This window comes from Lissotriton helveticus, chromosome 2_1 (genome assembly GCF_964261635.1).
Source record: "Lissotriton helveticus chromosome 2_1, aLisHel1.1, whole genome shotgun sequence".
Taxonomy (NCBI): domain Eukaryota; kingdom Metazoa; phylum Chordata; class Amphibia; order Caudata; family Salamandridae; genus Lissotriton; species Lissotriton helveticus.
The window spans coordinates 36,934,702-36,962,162 of NC_136059.1; the positions used below are offsets into that span (position 1 = coordinate 36,934,702).

General features: G+C 47.0%; 1 protein-coding gene across 1 annotated transcript in view; it reads right to left on the bottom strand.

The window, feature by feature from the left end:
- Positions 1–27,461, bottom strand: part of LOC144820048 (long-chain-fatty-acid--CoA ligase ACSBG2-like) — a 391,373-nt gene that overhangs the window by 344,896 nt on the left and 19,016 nt on the right. Inside the window, exon 4 of the mRNA XM_078677703.1 lies at positions 10,883–11,003. Coding sequence (XP_078533829.1) covers positions 10,883–11,003 — 121 coding nt within the window. The remainder of the gene's footprint in view (positions 1–10,882; positions 11,004–27,461) is intronic.

Sequence of the window (27,461 nt, forward strand, 5' to 3'; positions counted from 1 at the left end):
GCCAGGATGTCACATTTTCCACTGTCTTTCTAAAGCAAGATGTTATGTATTATATACCCATAGGTCTCCCCAGGGGTCCTACCTTGCTGTGGTACTGTGTGGGCCAAAATAATGACGTTGGGTCTGAACTTTAACTTAGATACTATACAGGAGATGTTCATCCTGTTGGGAGTCCTGCTGTGCTTCCAAGACGCCTCATGCATAATGTATGAGTATCGCACTAAGGAAAAACCCGCGTTCTGAATGCAGTGTTGTATCTAGGTACAAGGTCAGTGCCTAAGAACCGTTATGTATGTCATGTAGGAAAGGATATAGGTGAAAGGCTATAATGTTACCTGTGCCTATATAGAGTACCTATATGGAATATAACACCACTTTCCGTTTGCTGCTTTGAGTGCCTTTCTGTAGTCTTTTATTTTTATTGGTAAAACATTGGCCTTGGTCCTGCCTTTGGGTGTGTTCTTTCGCTTTGTGGTTACTGCCCCCGTTACATGTCGAACTACTATTTTATTGATTTATCATTTGCTTGCGCACTCTTTTTTCCCCAGTGAATTAGCCCGTGCTGTGAATACAGCCTTGACACGTCCGCGCTATATTTTGCAACACATTTTATTTGATCCGGTTGCGTCTGCCTGGACAGCAGACAGCAGGCACAGGAGGCGTAACCCGTGTTACTTGCTCTCTTCTGCAGTTTTATTCAGCACAAACTCAACCCGAAGGTATCGGAGCGCTTTACAGGAGCACCAGTTGCATTACTGAGGACACATTCTTTTTTGTTAGGTCTTATTGTGCGTGGAGAGATCGGGGTCTGTCCACTGAGCGCAAGATGTAGAAAGTTACGAGGAGCCAGTAGGGGGTGGTAGAGAAGCAGAGGGCCAAGGAGAGACTGCTGATGAAAAGCAGCGCTGTGTGCAGGAACCAGAGTTCAGTACAAAAATATTCAGTTGAATGAAGAGTTTGATCCAGATTCCTGGCTCTTGTTCAGCTCGAGATGCTCCTTGGCCCAAGCCCTAAACGAGCCGCCCTTTCATGCGGCTTCTGTCTGCCCTCCTATCGGCAGAGGTGGTACTCCAGTGCTTGAGCTGCACAATCGAAACCAGAAAACCTGCGTTCAATGCACCTTTCCATCTTTTCCAAACTGTGTGATCCTTGGCGGATATTTTATTTTAAAGTCACTACTTTTTCTTCATTTTCACAAGAGCAGCTTCAAATACTTCAGTTCAGGATGTGTGCTGTGCAAAGACTGCTTGTGTTTGACTTGGCCTACAATGTAGCTGTATCAATGGTTCACAAATGGCCTGGTTGTCAGGGGGGGTGGGTGCAGCTTGAGTATTTTTAAGTCCATGTTTAGAAATCATCACTAAATATAGACCTCAGTGCAGGGATATATGTAGTATTAAGGTGAAACGCTGGATGTTAAAGAAAGACTTTCTTGAATTTTGAAGAGACTTCATCCTATTTTCACGGTTGTTGCACAATTCTTGTGTCAAAGAAGTTCATGGCTCAGGTCGTGCATGGCTCGGAGACTCCAGACCCCCTTGATGCGGCCCTGGCTCAGCTCTCCTTGTTATTCTCTTGTGACCTGTGCAGGAAAGTGGGGGATTGCACGAGGTCCCGGCAACTATCTCTAGGCCGGAACAACAATGTATTTTCCCTGGTGCAATTTCCGACCCTGGAACATAATTCAGCAGCACACACACGTTGTCTGCCAGCCAGGGGGCTTCCGTCCTTTCACTTCCAGCTGGCACAAACCAAGGTCTGATTTCAAAGAACCAGGAGCTCTTTAATATCATCCTGGGTGGATGCCATATCAGCCCAACAAGTGCCGAAGGAAGCCGACGCTCCAGCAGACGCACTGAGAGAGACGCTGTCTTTTCTCTTGCCGAGAAATCCAGCTCCAGTGTTTCCAAGCTACCCTTGCAGGTTGTTGGGAAATCGAGTCCTGAGACAGAGAGATACCAGACCTCCTTCATTCTAAACCAAGGTACGGAGCTGATTAGACCCTAAGAGAAATCTTGGATAGAGTCTTGGCAAAAAGAAACTAAACTTATGCTACACCACATTTATTTCTTCCCTCGTACTATACTCAGGTTAGGTACATCGGGGTAGGCGTATTTTAGAAGCACTAGTTGAGTACTTTTAGTCTTTATTTATTAATGTACGTATTTTATGGCTTAGAAACCATACCATGCTTTTACAGTATTATTTTATAATACTCTTCTTGCTGTACCCATTATACTTTACAGCCAGTATTACGATTGTAGCAGTTCACTTTACTTGCAAGAAAAAGAAGACTGTTCAATAAATACTTTTTATTGAAAACGCCAGTCTCTCTATTCCTCTGCACCTCTGGTGAAACGAAGCATGCACAATTGACTAGGTGAAATATCTATCTATTGTTTCCACGACTCTGAAGATCAGTTTTATCTTGGGGAAACAAAGTTGTCATGTTTATGCGGTTGTCAGAAACGAATCCCTTCTTGTTCATTCGAGAAAGTTTCTAGTGACCTCTGAGCTAGTTGGCACTCACAATTAAGTCTAATATATTCGATAGAGACCTAGTCGACATAAGTCCTACGTCACACCTATAGGATATATTATTCCAATGCGCAGAGCCTATTGGGAATATAGAAACTACACTACATGGCGCCCAACGTTTGGTGAGGCACTAATTTAATGCTAGATACTAGAGTAACTCAGTCGTGCTTTTCACACAGACCTCTTTTTCCCATAAAATACTCAATAGACGTCCGGAGTGGGATAGAAGGATAAAAAATCCGCCATAACTGAGTAGGACGAAAATCCTATGTATTCGTTTTTGGTTTTGTTCAACGTTGAAGGATACAGTGTTCCAAAATATTGTGCACCTTATCTTTTTTTCCTTGAAACTTGCTCTGCAAATTCTCATTAAACAATGTCGGTTAACGGCGACAACAACCGAACCGGTGGAGCTGCAGTGAATGCAAACCAACCGAGTTTAGATGATACAGGGTTTAATGAAGATGACGATGATGCTATAATCATCCCGGAAAACTTAAGAAAAACTATAGCTATAAAGCTTATAGAAAATGGCCTATCACCCAGAGGTGGTAGAGTTATATTTGTCATAGAGGCACATGGATATCGGCAGAAAGAGGTATTCTATTCATGGATTATCTTTCCACAAGCAAATCCAACAACACGTGTTCCACTTCTATAAGATAGAGGAACATCCAGCGGAATACGTTCCTTTCGAGGTCGTTGAAATTGTAATGCTTGACACGAATGTTGCCTCAGAAGTACCAGGAAGGTGATGCTCTTTCCACTGCCTCCCCTGATTGGTTCACCACCTGCCAGAATAATATCACTGAGCAAGGATAGTGATGCCCGTCAAGGGAACACAGGGAGACAAAACAAGGAAAGTGGGGGGAAAAAGAAAACACAGGTTTCTTCATACACGGGAGGAGAAGCTGTTATTCCTTGGGAGCCACCAAATCTCTGAATACTGGAATCCTATGTAAATACAAAGAACAATGGTTAGTGTAGTGTTTACTAAGTGTAGTAGGAAAGTTAAGGATTGCGAGACAGTTACCTACGGGGGTGAGATAAGAGAGCTGGCAACATGTACTTAGGGTTGGAAGATCCGGTAGCCAGGAATGGTAGTCTCTGTATCCTGTAATATACGGTACAGTGAATGTCCTATCTCTGTGAGACACAGGTAAATGAGGAGAATACAACTTTCTGCCTACCTGTGTATGGGATTAAAGAAAGCCTCAAAGACTGGAACTAGAATCAATACTCCTCTAGTTCCAGGTGAACTATGACTCAAATGCAGGGACTAGTATCAATGCTCCACTAGACCCGGTCAGTATACAGGGAAGAACACCGTCTTCCAAAATCACCTTAAATCTAACACGCTACGCGTGAAAACAAAATACTCAAACCAAACTGCAAAAACTATATTAACCAATCCCTTAGTAGCTCAAGGAACTGCTGCCGAGGCTTAATATACAATGTGTAAGTACTTGTGAGAGATAATAGACTAACGCACCTCTCACTCTATGAAAGAGGTGCGCACTACAACGATCTCGGTGCAATAGACCTTACTTGTCAGGAGACGACCCGACGCCCGCCGAAGTCCCGACGGAATCCCGCTGCTCGCCACCACCGTGACACGGACACGAACTATAAACGTCCTCTGAACCGGAACGGAACGCGAAGCATTCAATGCAGGGAAGGGGGTGGTTAAATGTCGGGAATGACGTATCTGCGCATGCTCGGCCCTTCGCGCATGCGCATTGATTCTGCCAACCACTTGGAGTTGAGGATTGCCAACCACGTCCTCGCACGCAGGCACGACAGAAATTCCACTAACTTACTAAGAGCATCCGCTCTGGTTTAAAGGCGCCCTACAACATCAAAATCACATTACCAGGCACGGTCCACTAGGTAGACCGGGAGCAACATGGCCGGTACTAGCCAGCTATTCACCACATCCTGACATTGAAAGAATGACAGGTCCAGATCTGTTAGCTCAGCTAAAACAATTAATAAAAATACCTAGACAATTGGTACAATATGTCATGCGGACTCTAACAGTCCAACCTGCTATAAGGATTCCACAGCACACCCCTCATCAGGGGAACACAAACAAAATTTACCCACAGACTATACAATCAGTCATTGGTAAATTACCTGCAAAACGGGAACACATCCCTTCTGGTTAGCTCAAAAAATTACTCAAATAGAGGCAGTATTTCCCAATAGTACACCTCATGAGAAACACAGGGTTCTAACAATCTGTTTACCAATGGGGATAGCACCACACGTGGAGGACTGTGACACTAGGGGTACAGTCTTTGCTTCAATCTACACAAAAACACATGGTGTTCCATCTATGGCGGTAATAACAGACGTCCTGAAACAGATTCAAAATGAATACGGACCAGACCTGCCTTGAATCTTGGTATGAAATTACTAAAAGATTACAAACAAGTCTCGGCTATATTATTAGCTAACATTAAAGGTGAAGCAGCATCCGTGGCAATCCGCCAAAAATTAAAAGAACTTGATATTACTGAAAAACCATATGAACTTGCCAGGATTATTGAAAAATCCTATGAAGAACTAGGAAGAGATAGTTTGGGTGGGAAACAAGTAAAACCTGAGCTGATTTAAAATCCTAAAAAAGTTTTTATCAAAAACAATCTAACTACTCCTAAAAAGAAGTGGGAAAATACTAGACAGTCCTTTCCTAAAGAGAAGCGTTCCCAATCAAGAGGTAGGTCTCCTCAAAGGGAGCCCTCTGAAAAGAGATATAACCTCAGAAATAGGGATAGTTTGAGAAAACCTTATAGATATCAAGATACTGATACATGTTCCTCTCGTACCTTTCAGACTTCTTTGCAGAAATTTGAAAGAAGAGGACGATCAGAACACAAAGAAGAACGCGTGAAGTCCAAAGACGATCGGATATAAGACCGGGGGAGAAGGAGGAATAGGAGACTAGGTCGCCCTCCAAATACTTAGCGCACAAAAAAGGAATCCAAAAGTTGGTTTCCGAGACCTAGCTCGTGTCAAGGTAAATGACCAGATTGGTCAGTGGTACCTTACAAGAAAGAAAAATGTATTTCTAGTGTCCCCTCACTCACCAGGGTTGCCCCACGGTGACATGCTTCATCATTGGGGTCCTCCCAGTTCTCTACGAAAAGGGGCGTGCTGCGACTCACGGACTACGCAGGAGCACTTTGAAGTGAAAGACTATGTGTTGTGCAAAACAAGTGGTGGAGTGGGTGTGGGTGAGTTAAAAATACCATGCTTAGTGGGCCTCAACACATTTATTATGCTCCTAGGCAGGTATATTAAAAATGGGGTTAGAATCACTGTTATTCAACCTGTAATGAGGATTGATTCAGTGAAAGGTCAACATGTTTCATGCTACCCCTAGCATTTCATCAGGACCATGCCGGGACCAGCCCTGCATTTGCCACTCCTATGTCCCTAGTTGCGGAAAATAGATAGTAATAAAAGTAAATGCTTTAAGATTATAGCATGCGTTCGTTTTAGAATACATCCATGCCAAGTCTGAATCAATTGCCACATGGAGTGATTGTGAATTCACACACATAGAACAAGACAAAAACTAAAAGTGACCAAAACGCTAGACACACGTGACACTAAACTAAAAACATACAAAATAATAAGACTCTCAATATTTACTTTATGCTGTGCTCACTGGCACTTCATGGTCTCACTGGGGATCGATTCCACCTCCTGGACACACTGCTATAGGTCCGTAAGAAGGTAAAAAAGATTGGGGAGAGATCAGTGAAAACCGCATTGCGTGGAACAAAATGTCGGTATGTGCACAAAAACGGAATGATATTCATCCGTCTTGGCAAGTTTCGTAAAGTCAAGTTACTTACTTCCTGGTTGGTGAAAGCGCTCGGGATTACCTATAGTCAGCCTCCCCGGGACCGCATATTGCTTGATTGCCTCTCCGGTCCGGTTAAGTAAAATGAGGCTTCCGGGTGACTCCTAGAACCGTTAGACCGGCGGTCGCGGCGGCCATCTTGGGAGTATGCCATTTGATGGTATAATAAAGCATATTGACAAAACCTTGATCGTTATAGCGCGAAGGGATAACTAAAGCAAGGAAAAAAATATATACTAATTATAATGCCTTTTTACATTTTTAATGCTTTTACACTCGTTCTGTGCAATGTAAAATTACCAGAAGAGTCATAGGACGTTTTGGGATGTAATCATAGTTACTGACATGCTTATTGAAGCGAGAGGTGTGAGATAACCTCTGGAAGCGAGTTGGTTGATTATGGTCCAAAGTAAGGTGCAACTGGTCTTGGTAATACGCAACTCGAACGATGGGGATTTTCATAAATTTAATTAATCCAAAAACGTGGAACACAACGCTGTCGGTGAATTATCACCTACAATTAGTATTTAGGATGTAGGAACTTCAGATCACTGGAGGTTATTCAGTGTTGGTATAGTATTCACTGGAAGATGGGGTTTATTTATTGGGTGTAGGACTCCTAAGGGGATGTTTTTTTGGTAAAAACCTAGGTACATAGTATCTCACAAGTTAGTTGGGATGCCCTTGTAATGTCTACATCAACATAGTCAGAATAATGCTACAATCATCAAATGGTTATAACAGAGGTAATTAACCAGATGAAAATTTACTTAGGTTCAATAGCACTGACATAGGTGTCTGAACCCACGGGGGTCCACCTTTTTCAACTATTCCTACAGAGAAGTAGGAAGGAATAAACAGGTTAGTTTGTAAAGGCACCCCACGGAATGTCATCATTGAGACCCTGTGTGTCCGTACGTAGTTTGAACACCCACCGTTGTTCTCGCTCATGGAGTATTATTTCTTGATTATCCTTTGTTTTCACAACTTCAAGAACAACCCATCTCAGATCATTGGGTGTGTGATTTTTCTCAATGAAATGATTTGTCATGCGCGTGGTTGCCCGTTTGCACCGGATGTTGCTCCTGTGCTCAACTATTCGGGTACTGATCTTGCGTGTCGTCATTCCGATATAGTGTAAGTTGCAGATGCACGTAATCAGGTATACAACTCCACTAGTATTGCAATTGGACATCTGATTCAGCTGCCATGTGGTGTTGTTGTTAAAGGTAACTGTCTTGGTGGTGGATGTTAAGTGACATACGCTACAGTTGTTACAGAGGTAGTGGCCCGTTGGTAGAGATTGGTGTCTGATAGTGGTGTTTGCAGACTGTGGTCGAGTGAGGACCAAGTGGTCTCTCAGATTCTTCCCTCTGCGATGGCTGAACATAGGTAGAGGTATATTCAGGTCTCCACTGTTGACGATCGGCCAATGTTTCTTTACTATTTTTGTTACCTGATCTGATACTTTGTTGTAAGTTGTAATACAGATGGGTCTTTTGTTCTCCGTGTCTTTTTTTACATTGGGTTCCAGAAGTGCATCACAATGGTTATTGCCAGCCCTCTTTTTAGCATTCCTTATCAGTTTAGTCGGATAGTTCCTTTCTTTTAATTTCGCGCTCAAATCTTCAGCTTGTATGAGGTAGTCCTGTTTTTCAGTACAGTTCCTCCTCAGCCTTAGGAACTGTCCAAATGGGAGATTGGCTGGCTCACCCACACCCACTCCACCACTTGTTTTGCACAACACATAGTCTTTCACTTTAAAGTGCTCCTGCGTAGTCCGTGAGTCGCAGCACGCCCCTTTTCGTAGAGAACTGGGAGGACCCCAATGATGAAGCATGTCACCGTGGGGCAACCCTGGTGAGTGAGGGGACACTAGAAAGAAATTTTTCTTTCTTGTAAGGTACCACTGACCAATCCGGTCATTTACCTTGCCACGAGCTAGGTCTCAGAAACCAACTTTTGGTGTCCAAAGACGATCATCACATTCTAAAAAATAAGAAAACCCAATTCGCCAAAAAGAAGGTAGCAGGTCTAAAAATCAGACATGTTGAAGATCTTGAGGACACAACTCAAGAACGAGGAGTGGGCCCAGACAATGCTGGACAGCGCAGCAGAGGTCACCATAGCTCGCAGGATCCTGAAGGATCATCTGGAGACAGTGGACTTGAATGAATGCATTCAAGTTGAAACTGCCGACACCAGGGTTAGTGTACCCCATAAGTTATATGAAGTACCACTCCGGATGGAGGGGGACATAACTAGGAAAATAAAATCACTCTTTTGGGAGAAGCTCTCTAGGGGTTATGACTTTCTTCTAGCTGAAAAGGACTGGCCACCTCAATTTGTTAGGGAGTGCCCACACGGCGAAGAAATCATTATTCCAGCCTTCTCAAATCATATTCCTATTCATAAAAAATACACCTATGCCAGAAAATGGGCTGTGGCCCAGGCTCCAGCATTATATAAAAATCATGGTGGATGGGATGAGGACTCTCCTCACCATAAGATCCAGTTAAAAAATCAACCTACTGCTAAGAGGCAGTATCCAGTTCAGCAAGAAGCTAAAAAACAGGTCAGGGAGATCTTAGATCAACTTGAATACCAAGGGGTGATTGAAACATGCACCTTGTCCATGAACAATCCTTTGTTTCCTGTCTCCAAACCAGACAATACGTATCGTCTAGTTTTGGAATACAGACACTTAAACTCTTGTTACAAAATTTTTGCAGTACAAAATGCACACAGTGCAGCACTGATGAATAGCATAGTGTGCGCAAAATATAAAACCACATTAGATATTTCTAACGGTTTCTTCTGTCAAAACATCGCACCAGAAAGCAGGTACTTGACCGCTTTCTCAATCATGGGGACACAGCATCATTTTTGCCGTCTCCCCCAAGGATTCAAGAATAGTCCAGGGTTATTTTCAGCCAGAGTAACAGAGTTACTACAAACATATGATGAGGAGGCATTATCTTATGTCGATGACATCTATCTAACAGACAATGACTTGGATGTGCACTTGAAAAGTATGAGGAGATTCGACCGGACCCTGGCTCTCAGACTCTCTGGGGGTCTGGTTTGAGGCTTTAGATGAATGCTCCATAGAAGGAGAAGGGGAAACCCTACCCCTTTTGACTGACCTCCTTGTAGATGAGGCTGAAGAAGAGTCTTCACTGTCACTGGAGACTGTGTCTTTTCTGGACTTCAACTTCTGGAGCCAGGTAAGAAGCCTACTCTCACGATCCCGGAGAGTCTTGGTAGAAAAGGTGTGGCAGATCTTGCAGTCCGCTGCCTTATGATCAGGATAGAGGCATTAAATACAATCTTTATGCTTATCCTCAATAAAGAATCTTTTCTTGCCACAGGTGGAACGTGGCTTGAAAAGGGCCTTCTTCTTCTCCTTATCAGACATCCTGGAAGGGACAGCCAACAATTCTGAAGAGAAATCCTGAAGAAAACTTCTGAAAAGAGCAGAGATTAAGCAGAGCTCAAAGGAGACTCCCTAAGCACAAAGTGCGGTAGAAAACTTGAGGCTCTGAGGTTCCTTTAGGAGGGTTCTATGGGGTGAGGCTCTTCTGATTGGCTGATGCTTAGTTTGGTCTCTTTTACAAAAAGAGGCGGATATGCTACAAAAGGGAATGAGACCTAGGCCTTTTTCTTTCTCTTTTGTACCTACTGCTATGTTATCTTGTTACCGAGACTCCCATTCCGACGACGGGGAATGATACAAAAGCATGAAAATCTATGAAAGTTCCAATACTGGAGCAATCCAAATAAAGATTCATGATGACAATGAGGCCTGTCATACTCTGCCCGTTGAAACCCTGTGGTGCCTCAGGGTGGAGACTGATGCACCGGAGGTCACAGCAGCTTTCAGCAGTCACTGCTGCTGCCCCTGTCAGCAGTGCGCCCACGAGGGGCAGGTGGGACTGTGTTTATCCGCTGTCCGCCCTGTCCGCAGTGCGCTCACAACGGGCAGGAGGGACTGTGTTTATCCGTTGTCCTCCCCTGTCAGCAGTGCGCCCACGACTGGCAGGAGGGACTGTATTTATCCGCTGTCCTACCTGTCAGCAGTGCACCCACGACGGGCAGGAGGGACTGTTTATCCACTGTCCGCCCCCGTCAGCAGTGCGCCAACGACAGGCAGGAGGGACTGTGTTTATCCGCTGTCCGCCCCTGTCAGCAGTGCGCCCACGACGGGCAGGAGGGACTGTGTTTATCAGCTGCCCGCCCCAGTCAGCAGTGCGCCCACGACGGGCAGGAGTTACTGTGTTTATCCGCTGTCCACCCCTGTCAACAGTGTGCCCCTGATGGGAGGGACAGTGTTTATCCGCTGTCCGCCCCTGTCAGCAGTGCGCCCACGACAGGCAGGAGGGACTGTGTTTACCCGTTCTCCTTATCCACCAGCACGGGATTCCACCCCGTGCCCTCACACACAGCACCCCTCAGGTGCCACCCACTCACCTGCAGGATCTTGTCCAGCTGCCTCGGGTTCTCCACAACGAGGATGTTGGCATTGCTGTCTCCTGCCACGTACTGGCACGCCTCCGGCGAATTTGTGGTGTAAATTCCAACAGCAAAACCGCTGCGAAGAGAAAAGAAGGGTTCACCTGAGATATGGACAGTGCCAGCTTTTGCAATCAGTACCAGTGTGCATGCAAAACCTACAGATGAGAATAAACGGCCAGCTAGAGAGAAGGGGCCTCCACCTAACAAGCCTTTGCAATACAATAGTTTGTGCATTTGTTAAAGTTAGAGCTGTTGGCGTTGAAAATGGCAATGTTTTTACATACTTTATTATTTGCAGTGGAGTCATTATATTTTTATAGTGCTATTGCCATTGGTATTAAAGAAAAAAAATAAAGCAAAAGTAAAAAAACATTGTCATTTTTAACGCCCAGAGTTCGAACAATAACGAGTGCAAGATGCAGGGGGGTCGATGGTGCCCCTCAGAGGTCGCAGTGTCATGAGCCCGCGCATACAAAGGACACAAGCTGTCACCGGTGTCTTGCACATAAATTAACGTCAGCAAAAAGACACACAATTGTAAAGCTATCCTGGCTGATGAGGGCTGATAGCCCGAAACCGGTCCCAAGATGCTTGTTTCCAGTTCAGGGAGGACCTGGCCTGGCAGTTCGGGCTGGACTGTTCCAATTGGGCGCAGGGTCAAGACTGATTTGCATATGGCTGGGACCAAACTGGAATGGCGAGCAAAAAGGCGATGGATTTAGGCCCAGATCTCTGTACTGGGGTGAATGTATGACATTGTTCTGCATTCGGTCCATCAATTGTTCTTTTTGCATAAAGTACCGGCGTCCTCACCCGAACGGCCCAATGCCAATCTGGCAGAGGCGTTTGTGAACTAGCAGGGAAGTGTGTCTGAAGAGCTGCACGAGGGGTGTGGGTGTAAGTTAGGCACACAACAACAAATGTATAATAAGCGAAGTACGTTTGTTATTGTTTCCTGGTCATAATGTCTTATTTGAGCCAGTTCTAGCAGGGAATCTAGTTAAATTTTAATTTAAGTGATCGGTCTTTAAAAACAAAAACCATTACACCAAGTGACATTTTTAAATAGTACTACTACATACTTGTATTATCAGATAAAATCATTGGTGGAATTGTTACACAGTTATTCTACAAACTACTTCTGTCCAACAATTATTTAAAAATTCATTTAAAATAGAGATTTGGAAAGTCCATGTCTTTATAACAGCCCATATATAAGTCGGAATTTGGCATCTTCTGGAATCTGGTTAAGGTAAAGGGAATCAAAACAGGCAAAAGTGCGCAAATATAGAGCGGTGCAAAGGGAAACCGAGGCCTCAGGCTGCGAGGGCATACACGGATGCAAGAACCAAGTGACGCCCCCAACAAACCTACCTGGTGGGACTGCAGGGAAGAGCGACCCTCATCATGTGTTTCATGTCCCGCGCCCAAGAAAGACTGACACGGGCGGTCTGGGGGAACACATCTTTATTCTTCCCTTTACAAACTGGAACTAACTGCTGTTTCCACCCGCGGCTCCTCCCCTTCATCCCACAACCAGGCCTGACCTTGGGGCGAAGCTACACCAGGCATGACAACACAACATCTCCCTCCTTTGTACTTTAGATGTTCAGCGTCTCTCCCATAGTTCTTCAATGAATCGGATAGGTTTCCAAATGTCCCGTCGTGGTCGGCTGGGTTGTGATTGACCGTGGGGGTGTTCACTTCTCTGATCATGTGTCTCTGAGGTCCGTATGGGCTCTTCATGGCTGCTTTCTTCTTGTCTTGACAAGTCTGTGTCACAGTCAGGTCTCCAAGCCCAGATGTAGGCTGTTGGGTTGCACCTTTTGAAATGTGACATATTTCCGGTCACTCTTTTGCTTCCTGACTCAGCTGTGATCATAGTACCTTTCCTTCTCGTTACTTGTAGTGGGTGATTGTGGTAATGGCTGTCTGCTTTGGATTTCCTTTCTTGTCTTACCAGCACCCAGTCTCCTTCTTGGATGTCGGATGTCTTGGCGTGTCTGCGGTGATCGGTGTATTCCTTCATTTTTGCCTTCTTGTTTCGATCCAATTCTACCAGGGTGTCGTGCTCTGAAATTGTGATTCTGAACTGTGTAACTGCATTTGTGGTTGGTATCCTGGTGCGAGGGGCCCGCCCAAGCATCAGGGTGGCTGGGCATTGGTTTGTGGTGCTGTGAGGAGGGGTCCTGTATGCTCCTAGTACTTAGTTTACTGCTGGCTGAATATCACGGTGGGTTAGCTCAGCTTGTTGCATTGTCTTTTTAATAGTGGCCATGAATCGTTCCACCATTCCGTTTGCTTGGGGTCACAGGGGAGTGATTTTCCAATGTTTGAAATTAAGATGTCTCGCAAAATCTGCGCATTCTTGTCCATTGAATGGTGGACCATTGTCAGTCTTCACCACTATGGGGATGCCCCATGCGGTAAAAGCTTCATCAATTGCAGGTATGACGGTGGTCACTTTAGTGGAGGCAATCTGGGGAGCGATGTGGAAGCGGGAATATTCATCCATGATAACGATGATGTATTTTTCTGACTTCAGCGGGTCAAAGAAATCAACGGCTACATGTTGCCAGGCACTATCTGAGAGGTCTGACATCTGCAGGGGGGCATGTGGTTCATCTCGCCCTACTTGTTGACAGTGTGGGCAGTCTCGGAGTGTGGACTCTACCATCTGGTCAAGGGAGGGGAACTAGACACGCTCTCGCAGCGCTTTCTTCATGGCTACTACCTCTCGATGTCCTTCGTGTGCCAGATTTACGGTTCCCTGTCGCAGCTGGGTAGGGATGACAATTCTCTGACCTCGTAAAAGTAGGCCTTTGTCCCTGATGGAAAGTACATCTTTGACGTGCTTGAATGCCGCAAGTTCCTGCATGTTGATGGTGTCACTTATCTTCAGGTCTTCTAGATGTCGCCACGAGTCGGTGTGAACACGATGTATGGCATTTTGTATTGTGGCGTTATTTGCCGATGCCTCGATGATGGCTTCAAGTGGAACAGTCTGTGGGCAGGCTCGGTCAATGACGAAGTGAAGATATTCTTGAGTTACAGAGTGACGCGCCTGCAACAGAGCCTGGGGGTGCCGTGAAATGTAGTCTGCCGGATTCTCCGCCTTCCCTGGTTTGTGAATGATGGTGTATGTATAGTCTTGCAGGCGGAGGCCCTACTGTTTGATTCGCGGAGGCATTTTCCCCTTGGGGTTCCCAAAGATGGTGATCAGCGCTTGGTGGTCAGTGATGAGTGTGAAGTGTTTGCCATATACAAAGAGGTGAAAATGCTCACACGCCAACACGACTGCCAGACTTTCTTTTTCTGGTTGGGAATAGGCTTTTTCGGTGTCAGTGAGGCTGCGGCTGGCATACGCGACGATGTGATGTTGGTCTGCTTCATCATCATATTGCGCTAGAATCGCCCCTAGCCGGACAGGGCTGGCATCTACAGTGCTTTCAGTCTTTCGTTTGGGGTTGAAGTAGGCAAGGAGAGTGGCTGAAATTACTACTGCCTTGATTTTGTGGGAAGCTCGGTCACACGCAGCTGACCACTGAAAGCTTTGTCCTTGTAGAGGGAGTTCTCTGGGAGGGTAACTGATTGTGGCATAATCCTTGATGTACCGGGCACAGTAGCTGGCCATCCCTAGGAACGAGCGAACATCACTGACATCCTGTGGTTGTGGAGTGTCCGAGAGCGCTGATACCTTGTCAGGGTCCGGTTTCATGCCCTCCTTTGAGAAAATGTGGGTCGACTTGTGGAATTTAAATTTTTCCAGATTGAGTGTGAGGTTGGTGGTGAGTAGGGCGTGGCAGACCCGGTCCAGTGCTTTGTTGTGATCCTTCTGATTTCCAGTGCTTTGTTGTGGTCTTTCTGGGTCTCACCGAAAACCAGAACGTCGTCGCTGTAATTAAAAGCATTTGGAATGTCTTGTATCACTCGTTTGACAGCCTCCTGGAAGATCTCCGCAGCAGAGGAGATTCCAAAATTGAGGCGTTTATACCGGAAGATTCCTTGGTGTGTGGTGAATGTTGTGATGTAACGTGTCTGTTCATGTAACTCCAGTTGATGGTATCACCTGTTGAGGTCTAATTTCGAAAAGACTGTCGCTCCATTCAGGCGTGTGATCATGTCACTAATGTGGGGTCCTGAGTGTCGCTCCCATTCGATGACTCTATTTGGGGCTCGCATGCCAACACACAAACGTACTTTGATGTCTTGGCCCTTCTTGGGTACGACCACTACAGGAGACACCCACGGAGTGGGTCCTGATGATCTCTCTATGATGTCTGCTTTTAGTAGGTCTTGGAGTACATCATCTACCACTTGTAAGTGAAAAGGCACTTTCCGGTGATGCTGTGCCACTGGTGTCACTTGCTCATTGATGTGTAGCTTGACTTTGAAATGGGCGAACTTCCCTAGACCTTTGAACAGTTTCGGGAACTTTGTTGACAATGTCTGGCGAATCGTCTACTTTGTATAAGATCTCGACTAGATGCAGGCATTCCGCCGTTGGTAAACTGAGGAGGCCGTCTGCTGCTTCAGGACCTTCAATCACGTGAATGTACGCTTGGATTTTCCTATCCTTGTAGGTCGTTGTGGTACGAAATTGCCCTAGACACGGCAATGGTTCTCTGGATATCCACGTGTAGACCCGCACTGAGGCTGGCTCCAGTTTCGGCTTGGTATTCATGCTCTGGTATTCAGTGGGGAAGATGTAGTTGAGTGATGCGCGCCTGTGTCTAAAACAAACTTGGCTGAGTGACTTCCTATTCAGTTTAATGCTGTAGTCGATCATGGTGCTCCTGGGTCTTGGTCTAGGTCAATAATCATCCCGATATTTAAAAAAGGCCATAGAGGTGACCCACGTTAATTCAGACTAATATCACTGATTTATTCTGTAGTTAAGATTTTAGGGAAAGTGATTTTGGCCAAGGTCACTGATTGGGTTAATGAAAACGTGGTTTTATCTAATTTGCAATATGGCTTTAGAAAAGGGAGAAGTACTATGGACCAATGACTTAATTTACATCTATTAATAAGCAAATACACGGTAGCCAAGGAGGGGTCCCTGTATATGGGATTTATGGAGCTCACATCAGCATTCGATCTGGTTAACAGATCGAAGCTATGGTCCATTTTACTTGAATTGGGCATTGATCCAAGTCTCGTATATTTTTTGGCAGACTTACTCCAGGATTTATCGGCTGCAGTCAGGGTCACTCAGGATGGCAATTGTACAAGACCTTTTAAATCTTGCAGAGGTGTGCGACAGGGTTGTATCCTGGCCCCTCTGCTTTTTACCCTATCATATATAAATGATTTAGATAAAACACTGGCCCAGGCAAGTTTGGATACTCCGCGTGTAGGGACACTTTCCATCCCAGTTCTCCTATACGCGGATGAAGCTGTTTTATTATGCCGAACTGCCGTGGGTCTCCAGAGGCTTTTGGATGCCTTTGGGGGTTTTATGTGTTCTCTGAATCTAATAGTGAATATTGCTAAGTCTCATGTTATGATTGCGGGGCATAGAACTAGAAAGATTAAATATTTTACCTGTAATGGAGCTGTGGTGTCTAGAGTACCCTCTTTTACTTATTTGGGTGTACTCTTTGACGAGAGAGGCTCATGGGTTCCCCAATATAAATTAAAAAAACAATTCTGTAGTTAGATCTGCACAGCGTCTGGGAGCTAGGCCCTTTGAAGCCATTATTTCCATCTATAGAGCTAAATGCCTGGCCATTGCTACGTATGGCGCTGCAATTTGGGGCTATAAACAAGTGGAAGGGGTGCAGTTGGCCGAAAATAGTTTTTTACGCACCCTTCTAGTCTGTTCCCCAATCAACGCCAACATTTGCTATTCATCATGAATTGGGTCTGGGCTAAAGTAAAGTAAAGTAAAGTCCACATTTGTAAAGCGCACAATCACCCGTAAGGGTCTCTAGGCGCTGGAGGGCCGTCGGGAAGATTAAGCGAGCTATTGCCCAGAGTCACATGGTGCTGGGCTGACCTGCCGCCGGAGCCGGGGATCGAACCGTGGTCCCCAGATTCCAGCGTCAGTCGCCCTGGCCGCGGCGCCACACCTCTTCTATGTGATTAACTTACTGAAAGTAGCACCCTTGGTCTGTTGGCTTAAGACTTGGCTTAACCCTGACATAACATTGAAACATTTAATCCTACGGGACTGTGTTTCATTGGACAAGGCTACAAGTATTCAATGGCTGTCATATGTAAATTCTATGTTTACTAAGTTGGGACGCCCAGACCTTTATCATAACCCGGAGGGGATTAGAAAAGTTGAAAATGTGAAGTGGGTTAAGACCCAATTTTTTTAACTCAAAGATGATGGAACGGGAGGAACAGGAGCTTCAAAATCCTTTGTTTAGGGCTCATTATTTGATAAATACCTCTCCATTGATTGAGCTCTATTTAAAGATCGTGACCAATCACTTCCATCGGTGGCTCCTGACTAGGTTTCGACTGAACATGATTCACTTATTCTGGGGGATAGCATAGGGTGGTGTAAAACAGAAGACGCCAGCCTATGTAAGTGTGATCCTTTTTCATCACAGGACACCTTGCACTTTATGCTCTTTTGTGACCTTTTTACTGATACCCGGAGGAAGTTCATAGTTTCGCTCCTGAAGGGAAAAGGGTTCTTGCAGGCAAGACCGGCACTACTGTATCTTCAACTATTAGATGAACCGTGGATTATGTATGGTGTTGGTAGTTTTCTTGCTGCTGCTGTGTGCCTTAAGAAGAAAAGATCTTTTACACTTGATGTCAAATGAATTGTTGATTTTTAGATATTTTTATTGAAATTGTTCATATCTATTTTACATGGATTATTGACTTTATCCTGAGGTATTTTATTGTGTAATATCCATATGTACATACTAAATGTTATTAGTTTTGTGTTGTTTTGTTTGTATGTACTTTTTATGATTTTAATTAATCGAATAAAAGTTTTTTTGACTGACTGACTGACTTCCTATTCAGATGTGGAGTAGCGGGTACTTCTTCAGTCTATCTGGGTCTGCCACCATACATACATATTCATCGCTGTCTTGTGATATGGAAGTGAGGGAGGACGATTCTCTGGATGTTGAGCGTTGAGATCGGTAAGAGCTGTGTGACTGGGTACTGGACCTGGACGAGCTTGTTGAGTGGTCTCTCCGGCCTTGTACAGCCCTTGCATGGTGACGTGATCCTGTGGTCTGTCTCGGTTTCGTGCGACGAGCTTAACAGGCGGCTTTGAAGTGGTTGTCTTTTCCACATCGATGGCATTGTTGCCCAATGGCTGGACATTGACCCGTATGAGGGTAGTCTTGGCCACACCGGAAGCATTGTGAAGGTTGTCTACGGGAGTGACTGTTCTGTGTCCCCCGGCGGGGCAACTTCATATGAGGCTGTCCTACGAATCTTCCCGATGTGTGTCGGTCTGAACGACGCCTTGGTTCTGCATGAGAATGCACGTGGAGGGCTTGTTACTTTTTTTGGGATTTACTGGCCTCCATTTTCTTTGCGTGCTCTTCGACTTGGTCATTAATGCGGGTGAGTTCTTCTATTTCATCTGTGTAGTGCTTCTTCAGAAGTCGACGGCGTAGTGAGTCAGATTGACATCCGTCAATGATGCGTAGACGTAGCGCGTTGTCTGTGTTGAAGTTGTTGAACTCACAATGGCGGGCTAGACGCTTGAGGCGGGAGATGAAATCGCCCATGGGTTTGTCTCGCTCCTGAGACGCGAGGTTGAAGGTGTAGCGCTCATAATCTAAATTTCGTTTGGGAAGGAACGTCTTATTCAACGCTTCTTTCTCACTCTCACATGACGCAGTGCTGGCTGGTGGCAGGTCTTTAATGATTTGTCCAATGTCTTTACCTACAAGATTGCATAGGGCTATGAGATGTTGTTCAGAGTTACGGACTTGTGACCCCTTCATGCAATCCTTAAAGTCCTCGAGCAAGCTCTTCCACGCGGGGCCCATGCTGTTGCCAGACGTCAATGGTAGTGGCTCAGGGGGGCGCAGGTATGAAACTTCCATGAGCATCAGTCCAGACGGCGGGGCATTGTGTGTCGGGCCAGGCGCAGCATGCTGGGAAGAGTCAGGGTCCGACATGGTGGGGCGCAAATGCAGTTTCAGTGGCGCCCGCAGCCGCTTAGTGTCACTTTTGCAGGCCTCAGGGATCTTTTTACTGTGTTGCCTGACTTCAAAATGGCCACCGCATCAGGACCAAGCTTGGCCAATGGAACGTGCCTGACTTCAAAATGCCCGCCGAAAATTGTCAAAGAGCTTATCCCTGCTCGCGTGTCGTCTCTTCGTGGGGTCGTGGTTCTGCCTTTAGTGTTTAGCCATTAGGTACATCTCCTCGATTTCGGGCCACATACACACAATGTCCCTTTCGTCTGTTTGGGCGCTCCGCTCGTGTTTGTGGCAGCGCACGCTCCCTCGTAGCTTGCAGGACTAGAGAGAGGGGTGACTCATCCCACCCTCCAGTTTCATGTCCCGCGCCCAAGAAAGACAGACACGGGCGGTCTGGGAGGGCATGTCTTTATTCTTCCCTTTACAAACCCGAACTAACTGCAGCTTCCACCCGCGGATTCTCCCCTTCCTCTACCCGGCCTAACCTTGGGGCGAAGGTACACCAGGCATGACGACACAACAATGTGCACTCGTCCTCTCCACAGGAGGCACCACTACAACCACTGCGGGGTTCAGGGGGCAGAAGTCAGTGCCGCTCTTAGTCCCGTCGCGCCCCTCTCCACTGACAAATACCCAAACCTACAATAAGACCCATGGGTTCAGAAGGAGGCTATGGGCCAATTGACTTCTCACCATTTTAAGGGCGATCACTTTATCATTCTTGGAGACACCTAGTGTGCACAGTATGCAGGCCCGCTAATGCCGGTGAGATGTGTGACTGGGGGCCACGCCCTCTCGCTGGCTGCTAGGGGACACATGTCTGCACACACGTGTTTTTTACTTGTGTCCGCTCATGTGTAGCCGACCATGGGGTCACACCATTGGCCGGCTCAATCGTGTCCTGTTCCAGGCAGCTTTATATTCCTTCCTGAGGCTAAAGTTGCATCAGCACCCGTCCTTCATGGGATACACTGAAAGCCCAAGTGATGTGGAGACACTTGTACCCCAGTGTCCTCAGCCTTGAAACCGCAGTGGGTGGCCTCTACATAAAGCAGTGTCTGGAGGACACGAGCCTCGTCACAGTGAGTACCACAAGCCGTGCAGTGACATTATTGACAAGAGACTGCGCCAGAACCGCACTCTTTGCGACAAGTACTTCTTGCAGGGATTTGACGCCTCCCGTTAGTGTCTCGAACTTCCCTGCGTTTGTAACTGGGTGCCTTGGCCCCCGTTGGAAAGCCTCACTGGACAGGCACTGTAGTGGCTAGTTCTCCCCATCATGATGCAGGCTGCACCGCTGTCCAGTGCAAGCATCACTGAGTCCCCACTCTGAGGTACCCTGCGGTGTTTGCTTCATCTTTTGAATGAGTTCCGACTGCCGCTCAGATGCCTCAGGCATGAGGCACAGATACTCACCCCCTGACCTTCCTGGGAATAACGGACACAGGAGCCAGCCTTGGTTGGGTGCATCCATGTGTCTGACATGGCAAGTTTGTTTTATCTTCTGCCTGTGACAGCACTTTTAGGCTTCGGATTCCTTGCTTTACTTACACTTGCTAACTAGTAGTACTTGCTGCATTTCCAACACCTTTATCAAACCTCCCCTGGGCACATGCCCAGCGATGGGGCAATCCACAGCGACAGCAGGCGCTGCTGCGCTTGTTTGATGTTGCAGACACACAGGTGATTTGCCTCCCCCAGGCAGTGCACTTGATCTAGTGTCATCGTTTGGCCTTGTCCAATATTTATTGCATTTGCTGCAGCTCTGGCACCCGTCCTTACCATGGGCAGTGTTCTCTCAAGGGTGTGTTTTCTGTTAGATCTCTGTACAGAAAACTGCTCAGTAGCGCCTTCAAAAATCTGCAGCTATTTTGACTCTTCATTGTTGAATTTATCAAATTCACTATATGTTACCAACTTTCACAGTCGTGCAGCAGTAATATCTAGTGACTCCTCAGCCCTTTGATATGCCATGTTGTGTATCTTTCATAGTCGACATTACACTACGGGTCAAACCTTTCCTTCGAGCACTTGATTGGGTCTTTATAGGTGGCAACTGACTCCAGTGGGAATGTTACATTAGATTTCACCTTCATTCCTCACCAGCTTGAGGAATTGTCACTCCTATGGCTTATAGCCTGGTTTTTGGACATGGCTCGCAGATAATGTTCAAAACGTCAGATCCTTGTCTCCCACCTCGTTCCCTTGGCCTGAGAGTCCACGAGATAAAATGGAAGCGAGCAGCAACAAATGTAGCTCCCTCTCCTTTGCATACCCAGGGATGTTAGCTCCCTCTCCTTTGCACACCCAGGGATGTTAGCTCCCTCTGCCTTGCATACCCAGTGATGTTAGCTCTCTCTCCTTTGCATACCCAGGGATGTTAGCTCCCTCTCCTTTTTATACCCAGGGATGTTAGCTCCCTCTCCTTTGCATACCCAGGCATGTTAGCCATGACTTGACTGGTGTTTTGCTTTTTTTGTAGCTGCTGGATAACTTTCTGGATGGTCGATTAGGGTGAAAAACAGCTGTGGTTGTTTGCTACAGTTCAGGTACTTATTTGGCCAGTTTTAGTGTTTACCAGGCTGCTTTTGAGGCCCATGGAGCCTGCCTGATTCCCGGATGGTGCCTTGTTCTAATGACAATCAATCAATCAATCAGAGCATTTGTAAAGCGCGCTACTCACTCATGAGGGTCTCAAGGTGCGGGGGGTGAGGGTTGGGGTGGGGGCGTGCTGCTACTGCTCGACTAGCCATGTCTTGAGTAGTCTTCTGAAGGTTAGCAGGTCCTGGGTCTGCCGTAGGAGAATGAGGAAGGTGTTCCAGGTATTGGCGGTGAGGTGGAAGAACGGTCTGCCGCCGGAGGTCGTTCTTGGGATAAGGAGGATGGTGATGAGGGCTAAGTCTGCAGAGCAGAGCTGGCGGTTCGGGATGTAGAAGGTGAGTCGTCTGTTGAGGTATGTTGGTCCGGTGTTGTAGAGTGCTTTGTGTGCGTGGGTGAGGAGTTTGAAGGTGATCCTCCTGTTGACGGGAAGCCAGTGCAGGTCTCTCAGGTAGGGTGTGATGTGGCTGCGGCAAGGGATGTCGAGGATCAGGCGTGCAGAGGCGTTCTAAATGCATTGCAGCCATTTCAAAAGTTTGGCTGAGGCTCCTGCGTGGAGGGTGTTTCCGTAGTCCAACCTGCTGCTGACGAGGGCCTGGGTGACCGTTCTTGTTTCGGTCGGGATCCACCTGTAGATCTTGCAGAGCATGCTGAGGGTGTTGAAGCAGGAGGCCGAGATGGCGTTGACCTGCTTTGTCATGGAGAGGGTAGAGTCTATGATAAACCCCAGGTTCCGTTCTTGGTCAGTGGGTGTTGGTGCTGTCCCACTGCGGTAGGCCACCAGGAGTCGACCCAGGCCGAGGGGGTGAAGCCGAGGATGAGGACCTCTGTCTTGTCAGAGTTTAGCTTCAGACGGCTGTTCATTCCTTCGTGGAGGTTGGGCAATATATTGTATTACTGCATGGCTCTCCACAGTGCACACTTTTCCTTTAATTGTTTTTGTGCGTGCAGGTCTTGATAAGAAGTTGGTCACTCGTTCAGTGGTCACAAGAGTCTTTGGGGTGCTTTTGTGTGTCGCTAGAAGTCGTGTTAGCAGACGGCCGGCTGCGAGGGCTTCTGAGATACCATTCCTGCTTGTGGTTAGTACTAGAGCACTGGGGAGTTAGGTGCAAGAGGTTCTTGGGGCACTGTCCTGCTGGGATTAGCTTGATCACAACTCACTGCTGGATCCTGCCAGAATTCGTTTTTCTTCACTGCCAGATGTGTCTGGAGTCTGATGCTGCTCACCGGTATTCTTTTATACTTTGCATCCCTGCCGTACATACACGTGACCTATACCAGGAAGAACTAGTCTGTAATCCCTTCTGGTCCCTGACCCGCTTTCAAGGAAGTAGTGTCCAGCTGCTGCCCCTGCCCAGGGCCTTCCATTCTGCACAATATTCTACCACCACCAGAGGTGACTGGTGTTCATGGGCACAAGGGGCGTTGCCGTGCCACCCTCGGGGAAGGGGCAAGAACAGGGAAAATAAACAGAGCAGCTGAAAAGAAATCCCTGCTCTGAGGCGGTGTGCTTAATCTCCTGGGCTAACTCTAGTGCACTTTGCAGATGTGCTACTGTGCAAGGCCCAACCAGGCCTCTGCAGGCACACGCTACAGTAGTGGCATCACAGGAGGGAGTGCTGATTTTGAATGCCAAGGATATGGCAGCTTTTGGGGCGCATGAACAGTGGCCCTGGGAGGAGTTTCAAAACTCCATGCACTTCAATGGCTGGGTTGGGGCAAGGAGGGAGGGGGGGGGGTAAGAGGGGGAGGAAACAATGCGTTGATTATCACAGCGGGCAGGCTGTAGGAGGGGTGCAGTGCCTGCTGTCCTGGCAGTGACATGTGCTTAGTACTGAAGTTGGTTTCACTTTTTAAAAAATATGAAGGAGCTGAGCACACAGAGTGCTCCTTATCTCTACCGTGGAGGTCCAAGAGATGGAAGGAACCAGCTGTGGACAACAGTTGCACTAGTGAATTAAGAGGGAAGTGTGCAGTTGCGCCTCTGCATCAGGGAATCGTCACCACCCCTCCCTGCTTTAGCAGCTACAGATTGAATGGGGTTCTTGATGGGCCTTTTCTGTCTGCAGCTTGGCAGACAAAGGCTCACAATGAACTAGGGAGGATGAGTGAGTAATAAGGTGGAAGGATGAGTGAAAGGATGGCTGTAAGAATGGAAGAGTGAAAGGGAGAGAGGGTGTATGAGTGAAATGGAGGATGGATGGAAGAACGAGTAAAAGAATGTGTGGAAGTTTAAAAGGATGGATGAATGGGTGGACTAAAAATATCGATGTATGAGGGTCAGGATGTCTGTAAAGATGGATGAGTAAAACAAAGGCTGGATGAGTGAAAGGCAGGGTAGATGAAAGGATGGATGACTAAAAGGGTGAATTGATGGATGGATGAATAGATCGGTGTGTGAAAGGATGGATGGCTGAGTGGAAGGGTAAATGGAGGTAAGCATGAGTGGGCAGATTTAGGAGTGGATGGATTTATGACTGGGACAGGGTGGATGGATGGGTTTAAGGATGGATGGCTGAGTGAAAGGGTGGACTGATGAATAAGCCAAAGGGAGGTTGATGGATGGAGTTAAAGGGTGGATGGATAAGTGAAAGGATGGACGGTTGGATGGATGATTGAAAGGGTCAATGAATAAAGGGAGGTGGATAAGAGAAAGGATGGATGATTGAGTGAATGGATTGGTTTGATGAATGGGTGCCCCTGGACCGGTGGCAGCTCTCATTTATGGGCTACACAGCTACACTACACCCTCCTTGTTTTGTAAAATACAGATCTGCTTCTGGTCCAGCAACAAACTGAGGCAGCTAGTGACATTGTTGGATTGCTGACAGGTGCATGAAGGTGCCTACATTATTCCAGCACTGTGAACAGGTCGGTGTGACTATGTGGGCGAGTTAAAATGAGAGTCAGTGAAGGAGAAAGTCAGAGTGAATGGGAATTATTGACAAAAAGGACGAGTATGTGTGAGATTGAATGTGAGTGCATGAGGGAGAATGACTGACTGTTAATGTGTGTGAGGTACAGTAAGACTGAGTAATTCAGAATCAGTGAGAATGTGTGGAACTGAGTAAGAGAGTGGGTCAGAGTAAGACTGCATGAATTAGAGAACGAGTCAAAGTGAGACAGTAAACTTAGGGGTTTTTCACAATAGACCTGCGCCGCAGGAGCATCATTTCTAGATACTCCGGTAGTACAGGCCTCTCAGGCGAGGAAAAACCTACCTGCGTGGCTTTGCATGGCCTCAGATAAGGAGTAAGACAAGGCAGCGCAAACCACTACATGCCTTACTCTGTGTCCAGGAGGCATTCCATGGGCATTGCGGTGAGTATTCCCAGGCAACACCCACGGATTTTGATGCTGCTCCAGATTTACAAAGTCATGTAAACCTGGGGCATCACCAAAACCTTATGCCTCCCCAGAGCAGGTGTAAGGAGGAGAAATGTTTTCATTTCTCCATTTTTCATGTGTGTTGCAATCTGCAGCACACAGAACGAGGACAATGCCTCCATGGATTGTTATTGTAAAGGAAGGTATCCCTTCCTGCACAAAAACACTTCTGCCAGCAAAAAAAGAACAAGGGTGCCTGTGTTGGTGCTAAAATAATTTCAAAAAAGGGGGTGGTGATGGACAGAGTATCTGAGTTAATCAGAACACTCCTACCCAGTCAACAGATCAGGGCTTGATCCATCACCGTTTTTAGCTCACTGCACCATCCCAGTTCAGAACCTGGCTACATGCAAATTAGTCTGTCCCTGGCCCTGGGCATCATGGGAATAGGGCAGACCAAACTACCAAGCCAATTCTTTACTGGAAAGGAAACAAGCTTACGGGGACCGGTTTCTGGCATTACAGCCGTCTTCGGCCCGGCTTGCTTGAATCCTGATGGTGCAGTGAGCAAGGGACTCACATCTGAGCATACCCTTCCACACTTGTGGTGGCCAAAATAATTTCAAAAAAGGGGGTGGTGATGGACAGAGTATCTGAGTTAATCAGAACACTCCTACCCAGTCAACAGATCAGGGCTTGATCCATCACCGTTTTTTAGCTCACTGCACCATCCCAGTTCAGAACCTGGCTACATGCAAATTAGTCTGTCCCTGGCCCAGGGCATCATGGGAACAGGGCAGACCAAACTACCAAGCCAATTCTTTACTGGAAAGGAAACAAGCTTCCGGGGACCGGTTTCTGGCATTACAGCCGTCTTCGGCCCGGCTTGCTTGAATCCTGATGGTGCAGTGAGCAAGGGACTCACATCTGAGCATACCCTTCCACACTTGTGGTGGCCAAAATAATTTCAAAAAAGGGGGTGGTGATGGACAGAGTATCTGAGTTAATCAGAACACTCCTACCCAGTCAACAGATCAGGGCTTGATCCATCACCGTTTTTTAGCTCACTGCACCATCCCAGTTCAGAACCTGGCTACATGCAAATTAGTCTGTCCCTGGCCCAGTGCATCATGGGAACAGGGCAGACCAAACTACCAAGCCAATTCTTTACTGGGAAGGAAACAAGCTTCCGGGGACCGGTTTCTGGCATTACAGCCGTCTTCGGCCCGGCTTGCTTGAATCCTGATGGTGCAGTGAGCAAGGGACTCACATCTGAGCATACCCTTCCACACTTGTGGTGGCCAAAATATTTTCAAAAAAGGGGGTGGTGATGGCCAGGTTCGGAACTGGGATGGTGCAGTGAGCTAAAAAACGGTGATGGATCATGCCCTGATCTGTTGACTGGGTAGGAGTGTTCTGATTAACTCAGATACTCTGTCCATCCCCACCCCCTTTTTGAATCGTTTTGGCCACCACAAGTGTGGAAGGGTATGCTCAGACATGAGTCCCTTGCTCACTGCACCATCAGGATTCAAGCAAGCCGGGCCGAAGACGGCTGTAATGCCAGAAACCAGTCCCCGGAAGCTTGTTTCCTTTCCAGTAAAGAATTGGCTTGGTAGTTTGGTCTGCCCTGTTCCCATGATGCACTGGGCCAGGGACAGACTAATTTGCATGTAGCCAGGTTCGGAACTGGGATGGTGCAGTGAGCTAAAAAACCGTGATGGATCAAGCCCTGATCTGTTGACTGGGTAGGAGTGTTCCGATTAACTCAGATACTCTGTCCATCACCACCCCCTTTTTGAATCGTTTTGGCCACCACAAGTGTGGAAGGGTATGCTCAGACATGAGTCCCTTGCTCTCTGCACCATCAGGATTCAAGCAAGCCGGGCCGAAGACGGCTGTCATGCCAGAAACCGGTCCCCGGAAGCTTGTTTCCTTTCCAGTAAAGAATTGGCTTGGTAGTTTGGTCTGCCCTGTTCCCATGATGCACTGGGCCAGGGACAGACTAATTTGCATGTAGCCAGGTTCGGAACTGGGATGGTGCAGTGAGCTAAAAAACGGTGATGGATCAAGCCCTGATCTGTTGACTGGGTAGGAGTGTTCTGATTAACTCAGATACTCTGTCCATCACCACCCCCTTTTTGAACCGTTTTGGCCACCACAAGTGTGGAAGGGTATGCTCAGACATGAGTCCCTTGCTCACTGCACCATCAGGATTCAAGCAAGCCGGGCCGAAGACGGCTGTAATGCCAGAAACCGGTCCCCGGAAGCTTGTTTCCTTTCCAGTAAAGAATTGGCTTGGTAGTTTGGTCTGCCCTGTTCCCATGATGCACTGGGCCAGGGACAGACTAATTTGCATGTAGCCAGGTTCGGAACTGGGATGGTGCAGTGAGCTAAAAAACGGTGATGGATCAAGCCCTGATCTGTTGACTGGGTAGGAGTGTTCTGATTAACTCAGATACTCTGTCCATCACCAC